This window comes from Sceloporus occidentalis, unplaced genomic scaffold, assembly GCF_023333645.1.
Source record: "Sceloporus occidentalis isolate IW3139 unplaced genomic scaffold, rSceOcc1.0.p SCAF_5, whole genome shotgun sequence".
In the NCBI taxonomy this organism is placed as follows: Eukaryota; Metazoa; Chordata; class Lepidosauria; order Squamata; family Phrynosomatidae; genus Sceloporus; species Sceloporus occidentalis.
In genome coordinates, this window is record NW_028316985.1 from 107,898,051 (window position 1) to 107,910,740 (window position 12,690).

Below are 12,690 nucleotides of genomic sequence, written 5' to 3' on the forward strand. Positions count from 1 at the left end.
AGTACACAACTGCAAGGAAGCTGCCAGTGGAGTTGTACTGAGTGGGCTTTTACACACAGGTCCATAAGAGGAGAATCCAGGCCACTTGACAGCTTGCTGCGTACAACCTTCCAATTGCTTTGCAGTTTAAAATTGCTTGGATCCACTCTGACCTGAATGCTGTAATTAATACAGATCCGGTAGATGTGACAACAGATACTTTTCAGTTTCTACAACATAAGAATGTAGACAGGATTCTTGCAGAGATGTGAGCCACCACACGTGGCAATGGAGTGAATAGTCCTTCCTGGGATTTTGGAAAAAGCCAGAAGGAGATTAGCTGAGTGGGTAGGAGGAGTGGTTAATACCTCACAAAAACAAGGTAGAAAAGCACAGTTATAAAAGCAGTACTGAAAAAACCTTCCCTGAATCCCATCACATTTATCAGTTATCATCCAGTTTTCAATACAGTGGATATTTGGTTTGGTTCCAGGATCCCCTGTAGATGACAAAATCCGTGAATGCTAAAGTCCCATTAAATACAGTGGCATAGCAAAATGGTGTCCCTTATATAAAATGGCAAAATCAAGGTTTGTGATTTGGAATTTATACTTTTTAAAAAATATTTTCAAACTGTGGATGCTTGAATCCATGGATAAAAAATCCATGGATAAGGAGGGCCAACTGTATTCAGTTTTTGGATAAAGTGCTAAAGCATCCAGTATCTGGATTGTCTGGATCAATTTTAGTCTGTTTTCAGACCTGTTTATGGAACAGAGACACCTTTGGTCACCTTGGTGGATGGCCTGGAGCAGAAACTAGACAGGGGAGTGTGTCCTTTGGTCCTTGGTGACTTTCAGTACAGTACAGAGGGCATGGTAGAACACAGTAAGGATATAACAAAGGTGTGAAGAAGCAAGTTAACCCCCTGCCAAAACTGTAGATTACCAAATACTATTCACAGACTCTCAGACTTAGAGGATGGCAACAGCAAATCCCCTCTGAATTCAATCTTCATTTTATTGCTAAAAAATTCAGAATGATAAATCTGAACAGTTGCTCCAAGCGTGCAAATTATTTCATTTGAATCATGCAACTTTTTGATTTAACAACAAATCAGTTTTTGTCATTTTTGTACCCATTCATTTGGGGCTTGTACAAATGTTGTATAACTCAGAGAATATAGCATATTGCTTGTTTAGGCTTTCGTATTGGATCTATGGCACATTAGTTTTACTGTTAAAATTGCCACATACCTTTGTAAGTACATTCATGTTCTCATAACTGGGAAATTTGGACTTCATAGCAATGCTGGCATCATTGTAAAGACTGATGTCAAATAATTTTCCCTGAATAAGTAATAATAATAAAGCATTTTTCACTCTCATTTCCTGTTCCTACACATTAAGCACGTATACTGAGCTGCAACTCTTTTGCTTTGATTGTATTGCTGCTTAAGTGTTGAAATTTGTCATACATTCTGTATTCCTGTTTCATGCAAAAGCAAAAAACAAGAGCAGTACTATATTTTCTCAAATACAGACAAATGCATTTTCTTTTTTTAAAAAATTGGGCAGCTTTTGTGCTATTTAAAGTTCTTGTTGCTTTCAACAGAGAAAACTTAGTTCCTGTCCAATTGAATTACTTTCTGAAGAGGAAGTTGGCATGCATTTACCACTTTCAGTTTTCAGAAGTCAAATCTGACCACAGTGGTACATGTCGTGGTTACATCCCATTTGAATTACTGTAATGTGCTCTACATGGGGCTGCCTTTGAAAAGTGCTCAGAAACTTCAGTTCATCTGAAGAGCTGCAGCCAGGTTGTTAACTGGGGCTGGCATTAGAGAGCACACAACTTCCTTGTTGCAGCAGCTCCATTGGCTGCCAGTCTGTTTCCAGGCACAATTCGAAGTGCTGGTTTTGACCTATGAAACCTTATATGGCTTGGGTCCAGGTTATTTGAAGAACTGCATCTCCCTTTATGAGCCCAGTAGAGCATTGAGATAATCTGGAGAGGCCCTTCTCTCTATCCCACCACCATCTCAGGCTCATTTGGTGGGAACAATAGAGAAGACCTTCTCAGTGGCTGCTCCCAAGCTTTGGAACTCCCTCCTTAGAGATGCCAGGATGGCCTCATCTCTGCTTTCTTTTCAGCAGCAGATAAAAACATTTTTATGCTGTTAGTCTTTTTCAAACTGACAAAGGTTGGGCTTTAAATGCTATGTAATTCGGATTGTACGGTCTGTAGATTTATTTTTTTAGTAACCTGTGTTGTGTAGTTGCGTGTTTGCTGGTAAATTGATTGTGATGCTGAAGGAAAAATGATAGAATTTAGAATTATATGATAGTCATGTAGCAAACCCTGTGCACAAAACATTTGGTTTAGTACTGTGTTCACTGGGTTATAATGAACCTCTGACTTAAACTAAAGAATTGAAAATGCCCAATGGAAGTAATCTGAGTATCCCTCCCCTTTCCCAGTTTATCAGAGAAGATATGAAATACAAAGATGCTTCGAACAAACACAACCACCTTCATAGGGAAGACAAGCACATCACCATTGAAGATCTGTGGAAACGCTGGAAGACTTCTGAAGGTAAGCTTTGCTCTGGTGCTTCAATAAACTACTGTTTCCAGAATTCCATAAGCCATGAGCCATGGCAGTTAAAGTTGGGTCAAACAGGATTATTTTTCCAGGTGTGGATGCAGCCCAACTTTCACCGGCAATCATCTACAAATACATGTGTGTTTGTGTTTAAATTGGAAGTTCTTGGGATGTTCATTGAAATTCATGCAAACATTTTGACATGGTCTGCAGTGCAGTCCAGAATATACTATTTCTTGCTCCTTTTAAAGTATTGGGTTTACTGAAAAATATATGCTTCATAGTGCACCCACAGATTTTCCCAGTTGTTTTAGTACTCAGGCTATTTCCTGAAAATCTTTTTGTTCATTTCTCTCCTTAAAGGTGATTTTTGCTTCACTGTAGGGCTTTTGTTTTTGAATGCCACATGTCACACCACAAATTGCTTTGATATACTATTGGGGGATGCTACTTTGAGAGACACAAATCTAAAACCCTGTTAGTTGAACAGAGCTAGCTTTGTTGATTAGAGCTCAGCTAATATGCATTAGAAACTACCCATATAGCTCAGATATCCTTAATTAGAATTTTTCTTCAGACATTACTTATACAGTGGGTTCTTGATATCCATGGGAGGTTCTGGATCCCCCTGTGGATACCAAAATCTGTGGATGTTCAAGTCCCATAGTACTCAGTGGTGGTGCATTGTAAGCAAAAGCTCAGTGGTTGTGCAACCATTGAGGACAATGGTACTTTGCCCCCCCCCCCCCCCCAGCCAACCTTGCCCTTCTTACTGCGGCAGATGGCAGGGAGCTACCCCTTCTTTCTCCTCCTCCTCCTCTTCTTCCATCACCGCTGCTGTGGCTCTTCCTCTTTTTCCTCCTCCTCGTCTTCACCCCATCTCTGTTCTTCCTCCCCCTTTTCCTTCCTCCTTCTCCTCCTCCTTTTCCCTATCTTCTTCTCCTTTCTCCTCCTCTTACCCCCCTCCATCGCCACTGCCACCACTTGTCCTCCTTATCCTTCCTCCTCTTCCTTCCTCCTCCTCGTCTTCTCCACCTCTTCTTCCTCCTTCACCGCTGCTGCTGCCCCATTCCCACAGGCTTGCCATCTCCAGATGCCCAAACCTGTGGATGGAATGTCTGCGGATACGAAGGGTGGACTTACTGTAAATAAGAATTACCAATTAAAACTTTACAAAACTGAAAATTTGCCTTGAAACAAGCTTCTTTCTTTCTTTCTTTCTTTCTTTCTTTCTTTCTTTCTTTCTTTACCTTTGTTTGAAAGTGAAGACTCTGGAGCAAGCAAAAAGGTAGAGGATTTGAATGTGGTCCTATTTTGTGTGAAAGACCTTGTCATGTTGCAGCCACCATTCCCTAGTTTACCCTTCTGGATTAGCTATTCTTTATTTTGTAGATGTTCGCTATTATTCTCTATAAATGTTTTAATTTTTTAAACCTTATTTTACCTCACCTTGGGAACCCTGGTGGGTTGAGAGGTGATAAACAAGCATGTTAAGTAAAATATTCTGCAACATGGAAGTACTTTGCCAATATCAATACTAAGATGTCCAATTTTTTGATATTGGGCAGTGGCAAAGAAAGACATTCTTTTTCAGGGTTTTGCTCAGTTTGTTCTAGGCCACCTAATTTCCTTGACCAAATAGTGTATTTGTAGGGCTTTCATTTTTCTTAGAAGAGTGAAGAAGAAACAGGGTGCAGCCTTGGCTCATTGCTGAAAATAACCACTGTAGCATAGATACAAAGACTCCTATTTTGTTCTCTAATTAATGTCATTCATAATGCATCTTTTCTTCATTGTAAGCAAAAGCATTTTTTTACTTTGAATTTTGATTTATGTTTGCTCTCTATCTGAAATTTTGTTGCCCAGAACTCAGCGAACATCCCAAAATCATTTGCAACTAGATGGAGTTTAATTAACCTCTGGTTTAACTTATGGGTACTAGCTTGGAAATTGAGGCTATAAGCAAGTTCCCTTGGGGTAGTAAAAGCATGTCAGTTGTATTTTATTAGCATAACTGAACAGCTATATTTGCATAAATTCAGTATTACCCTTTGGAAAACAAGTTTGTAATTTGCTTCAGGCTGTACAAAAAAGAGAATGCAATTGCCCCTCTTGCTTTATAAGGTAGGTTTGTTCTCATCAGTGACATTAATGCTGGATTTTGGTAATTAAGGTTGTAGCTTACATTTGTTTTTCCAGCCATTTGGCTAACTGCTGAATGTTAAATGAGTTATTGGTATGGAATTAAATGGATTTCTGATGCTAGTGTAAAGGATGGTGTCAATAACATCAGCTTCCTTGAGCTTGCTTGAAAGGAATTTGGGTGTCAGAGTCACAGGCTGTAAATAGTACTGATCATGTCTCATTAAGCACTAAGTAAGCCCTACCCAGAAAGCCTGCATCATGATGAGAATGTTACTTGATTAGTGTATATTCAAGAGTGCCCATAAGGGTGAAGTCTGTTTGGAATGCATTGGGGCCTGGTCATTTAAAAAAAACAACCTATACCTAGTGGTTTCCTTTCCTGGTGTCTGGTACTTTCCCCTTTTCTTTTGCAACATTTCAGGAGTACAACAACTCTCAATTAGGTTAGGCTATAGTAGAGTGATTTCTCCAAGGTCAGCCACAGAGCTTCATAGTTGAATGGGGGATTTGAAGTTATAAAACTGATCGTTTCACCAAAGATAATTCCACAATAGAGTAAATGTTCGTCACATTTTGTCATATGCTTATTGATAAATTAATGTCTTTCCCTCCCTATTAAAATGCGACCCTAAGGTGACTCAGTTATGTTTTTTCTTGGCAGAATTTGTTCAGGGTGCTTTGCCCTTGCCTTCTTCTGAGGCCGAGAAAGTGATAATTTCCTAAAATCTTCCACTGGGTTTTCATGGACAAGCAGGGATCTGAGCCCTGATTTCCCAGTGTCCTAGTCCAGCACTGAAATCACTGCACCATGCTGGCTCTTATGCTTCCTTAAGTTAATTCTATTATGTTTGCTTAAATGACTATTTATACATATGGTCTCTTGTTTTCTTCTGCCGCTTACCATCTGAAAGGTGAGCAAGTATTAAATGCTTTCTGCTGAAAGAGATCTCTGCTCGTATGTCTTCATACAGATACACCAGTCTAGTAAATAACCAGCTTCATTTTATTTTTGTAAAAGTGAGTTGTGTTACCTACTTGCTGTTTGTATTGTCTGAATGAATAATGCCAATTTATATTTATTTGCATATGGTATGTTACAATGCAGAGAACAGCAAAATCCATAGTGTATTATTTATTTAGTGCCGTCAGGGTACAAAGCACATCAAAAAGTAGAACAAAAGAAAAGAAAAGTCAGCCAGTCCTGCAAAGGGCATACCGTCTATTTTATAGAAGTGTGCAAACACACACAAAGAGAGAGAGGAAAAGGGAAGAGTCATATAAATATAAAACTAATGCAGTTGGTGAACAATTGTTTGTTTGTTGAACAACAAATTACTCAGATAGAAATACAAAAAACCCTCAGTGCATTACAGTATGAAGCAAACTGACAAATACAAATATTATAAAACAAGATTAAACTAAAACTCCAGAAGCTTTGGTAAACAAGGACGTTTTTAATTGATTTAATTAATTAAATCCTTTCAAGAAAAATATTCCAGAGGGAGTAATATGTCCTTAGAAGTAGGTAGGATTTCTCTGGCACCCAATTAATTAATTAATATACTTCCTTTTTGTCAGCAGGGGACCCAAGTTGACTTATAATAAAGCTAAAACAAGACAAAGCTTAATTAAAACAACAACAACAGCAACAACACACACACACACACACACACACACACACACACACAACTACCTGATGAGGTAGTTGCTATAATACAATTAAACAAGCAATAACGTGAAAATATAGTTAACTTTTAAAAGTATGCAATCATTTAAGAACATAACATAAAGACAATATGTTCTTAAATGCTTTTATACTATTAGATACTTGATACTACTAACTTTCTCCACGAAAAAGACTGCCCAGAGCAATGGGCGGGTGTTTATATACCTGCCCGCCTCTGGGTCATAGACCTGCTACCGTTGCATGCCCTATCCCTGTCTTGCTGTTGCATATGGTAAGAAGACCCCCATCATGGCCTGTAAGGGTGGAAGGGGCATCCCCATCTGAGATCACAGGCTACAACAAGGATCTTATCAGATGTGTCAATGAGGCAGGTACAGGGGCACACAGTGCCATCCAATCTGCCAGTTGTCATTGCGGAGTTTCCTAGAAATGTTTATCTTGGCTAGGGTCCCTTTGGGCTGGGATTGGACCTTATCCATTGGATCTGCCTGTGGTGTGCTGGATTCCAGCCCAGGGCTAATGGACTACATCATCTGAACAGGACGACACGAGGTTGGGGGTGGGCGGGGGAGCACAGGCTTTGTGGCCCATGTGTACAGGCCCAGAGTCTTTCAGATAGTCTGAACCTAAGTTGTCTAGCACTTTATAGGGAATGCCAAGGGGATGATCTGGTGAGTGACTGATCAATTTCTAAAATCTGAGAGTTGATCTTTTTCTACATCAGCTATCTTAACCCATAGTGGTAGAATTCCAAAATATAGCCATGTTAGTCTGTAGAATCAGTATATATGGAGATCTTGTAGCAACTTTGAGACTAACTGAAAAAAAGAAGTTGGTAGCATGAGCTTTCATACACTAAAGTCTATTTCCTCAGATGCATAAGTACATATGCATATGCATCTGAGGAAGTAGACTTTAGTGTATGAAAGCTCATGCTGCCAACTTCTTTCTTTCCGTTAGTCTCAGTGGTGCTAAAAGATCTCTCTACATCCAGTAAGTGTAACACCAGTTTCTCACTGGTTTGTAACTGAATAAATGTAGGAAATGTGATAGGTAGTCCTAAACTAATGGTGGAGGAAAATACTAAACACAGTTGTAGCAGTAGTGTAGTATGTGACCAGTTCAAATCATGTCTTTGATGACCTCACAAGCTCAGATCTACCAATAATAGCATCTGTTCTGTGTTGCTCAGCAGCTGAGAATAAACTGCAAACCATCAAGAAATGTTATGGTTGAATTGCATAATCTTAGCCTTTTGGCAGCCATAGATTTTAAATATCTAGATGGTGGGAATGAATGTAAGCCAAACATTGCTCTGAATGCATTATGTAACCCTGATTCCTTTTCAAACAAGAACAATAGAGAATTTTAAGATCCTATGTCTTGAAAGAACATCCTTGTAATCTTAAACTGCTGATTTAATGTGTATTAAGAGCTGGTGGCAAAGTAGTTCAGCATAGGTATAGTCTCTCTCTCTCTCTCTCTCTCTTTTAAAAAACATTTTAGTTAATTTGAGCAGAGTTGGAAAACATAATTCTTCTGCTAATACTGAAAAGAGAGGTAAGCAGAACACTCTTCTCTGTATTGTATCTGTATTGTAGCTAGAACAAGTTTACATAGATCTGTTGAAGCAGGAAAAAAAAAACTCCTGTGAGTTTGAGACCCATACTTAGCCTCTTCTAATGTGGTGGTGAGAGGAGAGGCTTCGAGTGCATCTGTATTGTAGAAATAATGCAGTTTGACACCACTTTGACTACCTAGGGAATCCTGGGATTTGTAGTTTTGTGAGGCACCAGCACTCTTTGACAGACAATGCTAAAAATCTTGTAAAATTACAAATCTCAGGATTCCTTAGGCAGTCATAGTGATGACAAACTGCATTTCTACAGTATAGATGCACCCTTCCATTAGATATAACATTTCTGCATAGAACCTGCAGGTTCAGTAACAGGACAGAGGGATACTAAATGATGTGCAATGGTATATACTGGGTGCTCATTTAAAAATAATAATAATTAAGAACCATTTCAGGTTTATAATAACTTTGTAATGCTCTGTTTGATTATTTATACAGTTCTTGCTACTTGTTAATATATGTTACTGTCCTTGTTGAAGAAATCAAATAAAATTTTCAGAAAGAAAAAGAAAAGTTCAGGGTCCAGAGTAGTTATATACAAGTGTGGCAATCTGTTCAGACCTCTGTTGAGTTGATGAGAATCTTTAAACAATATAGTTTCCTTAATTTTGCCTTAGTATCACAGCACACACTCTACTTGTACATATATATGATCCTTTGCAGAAGTGACAAAGTTCAACCTGCTGTGATGTGCATTCCATTGGCAAGTGTGACAAGATTGGCCCAGTCTGGGGAGGAAGTGGGAATTGTCCATACAATTATGGTCTGCTAGAGATATTGTCATTAGAGGAATACAGCTTGTATTTTACAGAAAGGTGTGCATGTGTTCTCACCATGGGACTCTGGTTGGATGACTTTTGAAAATATGCTGTAGTAGGATTAGTGTCTCAGCAACACCAGCATATTAATCCTTGCAAAATCTCCCATCAGATTCCATGGGAAATTAATTTTGTGATGAATAGAACCCTCACTGTTTAAGAAAATAATGAGCTCCTGTTTTGCAACATTTTATGACTTTCCCCCAATTGCCTCCCCGACTTATATTTTTAATTCATAGTGGATTTTTGTTGAACTCAATGCACTTTCACTTGCCCCAGAATTCTAACAGTTGAAATAATCAGGCTTGGAATTTATGTGAATGAACAGATCCTAATAGGAACATATCGTCGTCCTCGCCATCATCAGCAACTTATTGGAGAGGGGCCTAAAGGACCTGTAAATCCTTAAGTAGCATATCAAAATAAAATACTAAGTTTAGCCTCAATCAGAAAGTTTTAGAAATCTAAATTCCATGTCAGTAAAGAGCTGTCCATCTCATAGATGTAAAAATGTCAAAATTTTCATTGGTTGATGTCTATAACAACATTCATGAATAATTTAGCAGACATCATAAGGATAAAGACTGATAAAAGATTCCACATATTATCTTCAGATCAATCAGTTGCAGCAGATAATTTTGTTTCTGGTCAGTGGTTTTGCTGGTAATGACCTGGAAGTTAGAGATTAGTGATTGAATTGTAGTATGTATTAAGTGCTCTGACATTTGTATATGTTGTATTCTGTATTACAGATATGATCATCTGTTATTTCTGTTCACTCACAAAATTGCCTTATTTGATTTCTGATGTTTGTTTCTAGATAATTGTTCTTTATTGATTGTTGTTTGCATTTATTCAGATAAATGAATCGAATTAAATTAAATTAAATTTTGAATTGGCTTATAATGTTGGTAATTTTAACATAAAATGCCTAATATTAGGAAATCATACTCCCTTTTAGTCCTTCATTATGTGAAATTGTTTGGTTAAATTATCATCTTCTAGACAAATTAAATGTATTTAAGACATTTTAAAATAACCTTTCCATTTGTAAATTGATTGCAAAAAGAAAATGATTTTTTTTTATTTTGTTACTTAAAAACAATTTAATAAATAATTAAGAGTAAGATAATACAGTGCGCCTGCGCCTTTTATGCTGAAAGCCGCATGACTGAAACAAAATGGTGTGTGTGCACACTGTGCTGCAAAGCATGCATGAGCCCCATTATTGTCAATGGGCCTTGAGCATACATACTATTTGCTTTAAAGCAAGGGTGCACTGTATATAGATGAAAGTGCAGCATCGAGATAAACATCACTTAAAAACAGTGAAATGAAATCACTCCATTTAAACTTAGAATTGTCATAACATGTATTTAAAAGCCTCTGTAGGATATGGTTGATATCATTTGAAACTTAGGCAAGACCATTGTTTTTTGTGGTTTTCCAGGGCTGTGTTCTAGGAGAGTTTATTCTTGACATTTCACCAGTAGCTATGGCTGACATCTTCAGAGAATGCTGGAATGGAAGAGAGTGGGGTATAAGGCAAGACACTCCCTTATAAAGCATTCTTTGTAGGCTGTGGACAGGCCCCTTCCTGTTCCCTTCTGAGATTATTAAAAAATTGTCTCAGTGGTTGATAGTAATTTCCTTGGATGAGGTTTGCCAACTTGATTGTTATGTTCTACTGGACAGGTAGGATGTAAAGTAGTGTAATAAATATATTTAAGCAGTGGCATCCCTAGTGGGGTGCGGGGAGTTTGGACCATATTAGGTGACACCCTAAGGGTGGGATAACACCAGTATTCCTCAAACATCTGCATTTTAGCAGAAACAGGCAGTGGCATTCATCTGTATCCCATTAAAATGCCAAAGAGATGGTGTGAGTAGGGTGAGGTTCAGTGGGAGGAGAAAGGAGGGCTCCTAGTTTAAAAAAAATTCAAAATTTAATTTAATTTTAATTTTTTAAAAAAAGTTTTCTTTCAAAACATCACATTTTACCAAATTTTTACTTTAACCATATGAAACTATGTATATGTAAACACATTTTTTCTGTGTGTATTTTTTTTTAATTTAAAAGTATAATTTTGATTTTGCTAGTTGTTTATGTCACAACTACAGTCAGCCCTTCTTATACACGAATTTCTTATACACGGATTCAAGCATCCACAGTTTGAAAATGTGAGTAAATGAGCACAAAAAGCATTACTAAGGATTCTGTATGGATGTGGTGTAGCAGGAAGTCAAGGGGGGAGTGTCACTGTGAGTTACCACAACGGGAGACATCAGCCCTAGTGACGCCACTGCATTTAAGTGGTATGTTTAATCACTTTTATCGTAGTTTTGGTTCCCCCTTTAATGTAATTTATACTCCACCTTGGCATACAATGTTGTTTGGGGCTTACAGTACTGAACCGTCTTTTACATCCTTCCTCATACCCTTATTCCTATGTGTAGTGAATTGGCATCTCAAAGAGAGGGCCAGGCTACAGTCCCCTTTCCTGGTGTATTGCCTCTCTGCGTAGAGGGTAATCTTTTGCACGGAGAAGCTTGCAAACATGAACTCTCACCTGCTTGAAATAGCCTGGCTAAGATGCAGGTTTTGCATCCACATATAAAATGAAGCTTAGCCTCATAAGGAAGGGGCAAGATGCAAATAGATGCATGCATCTGTTTACTGATTTCATAAAGGCATGCTTAATCTGAAGTGACTATTAACAGAGGAGAAAGACTGGTTGAAATGCATAAAAGGAAGAAATTTAGCTTGATGTTTTTATTGGATTTGCTTATAAAATTAACATAATATTCTTGATTTGTTCTTTCTGACATGTCTTCAACCATACTTTCCCCCTCAAATAAACCTGCTGAATTTTACTCCTGGCAGAGCATTAAAGGTAAAACAGTGTTTTATTCTTTCTGTAAACCCTGCAATGAAGGGTCAGGAAATTTTACTAGCATAGAATATATAATAAAAACTGAATCCTATTAATTTAAATAATATATTGAAAATGGAGACAAGTTCAAGCTTTTGTAATAGAGGCATGCAGACTTTGTTTCTGGTATTATTTTATCTGAAACATCTATCTTATTATTTATAATGTACTCAGTGCTTTAGTGTAAACAATGGAACTAAAAACAGTTTTCTCTGTCTTAACAGTGGAAATTGAACCGAGTAATGTTGAAAATTACCTTACCTCCTATTTTTCAAAGGCCATATCTTTTGTTTTGATAAAAGTTTTATTGAACATTTTGAAAGCTAAATCAATAAAAAAGTATTATAAAACTGTAGTTAGGCATTTCTTAAAGAAAGATTTGATCACTTATTTGTTCAAGCATTTTTGAAGTGCTGACTTGATTGTAAATACATATACAGATACTACATAATAAACAAATTTGATAACTGATTTTGATTACAAAAGTTGTTTCTGAGCCACAATTAAAGTAAAAAAATAAACTTTTTACAGCGTTCTTTTGTTTCTTTTGTGTACTGTTGAAAAGAATTGGAGAGTATCCGCTGTTTCACTATCTGTGATCAAAAGACAGGACCACACATTAAAAAAGAGTTGTGCTTATGAATGTACCTCATATGGAAGAAAATACTTTCAGTTCATGGATTAAAAACATTTGATACCATTCTGTAGAAAGACATGCAAAGATAAAGGAGTTCAGGACGGATGGGACTTTCTCAAAAGGGAGATACTGAAGGCACAATTTCAAACAGTTCCAGTGAGAAAGAAAAACGGGAGGTGTCTCAAGAAACCAGGATGGATGACTAAGGAACTTTCAACCGAGCTAAGTTTGAAACGGAACATGTATAAGAA

At 37.5% G+C, this 12,690-nt stretch overlaps 1 protein-coding gene across 3 annotated transcripts in view; it reads left to right on the plus strand.

Annotated features, from left to right (window-relative positions):
• The window catches only part of STIM2 (stromal interaction molecule 2), a 79,813-nt gene that overhangs the window by 49,079 nt on the left and 18,044 nt on the right, over nt 1–12,690 (plus strand). For all 3 annotated transcript variants that reach the window (XM_089525064.1, XM_089525065.1, XM_089525067.1), the window contains exon 3: nt 2,460–2,574. In XM_089525064.1, the coding sequence (XP_089381190.1) occupies nt 2,460–2,574 (115 nt within the window). The remainder of the gene's footprint in view (nt 1–2,459; nt 2,575–12,690) is intronic.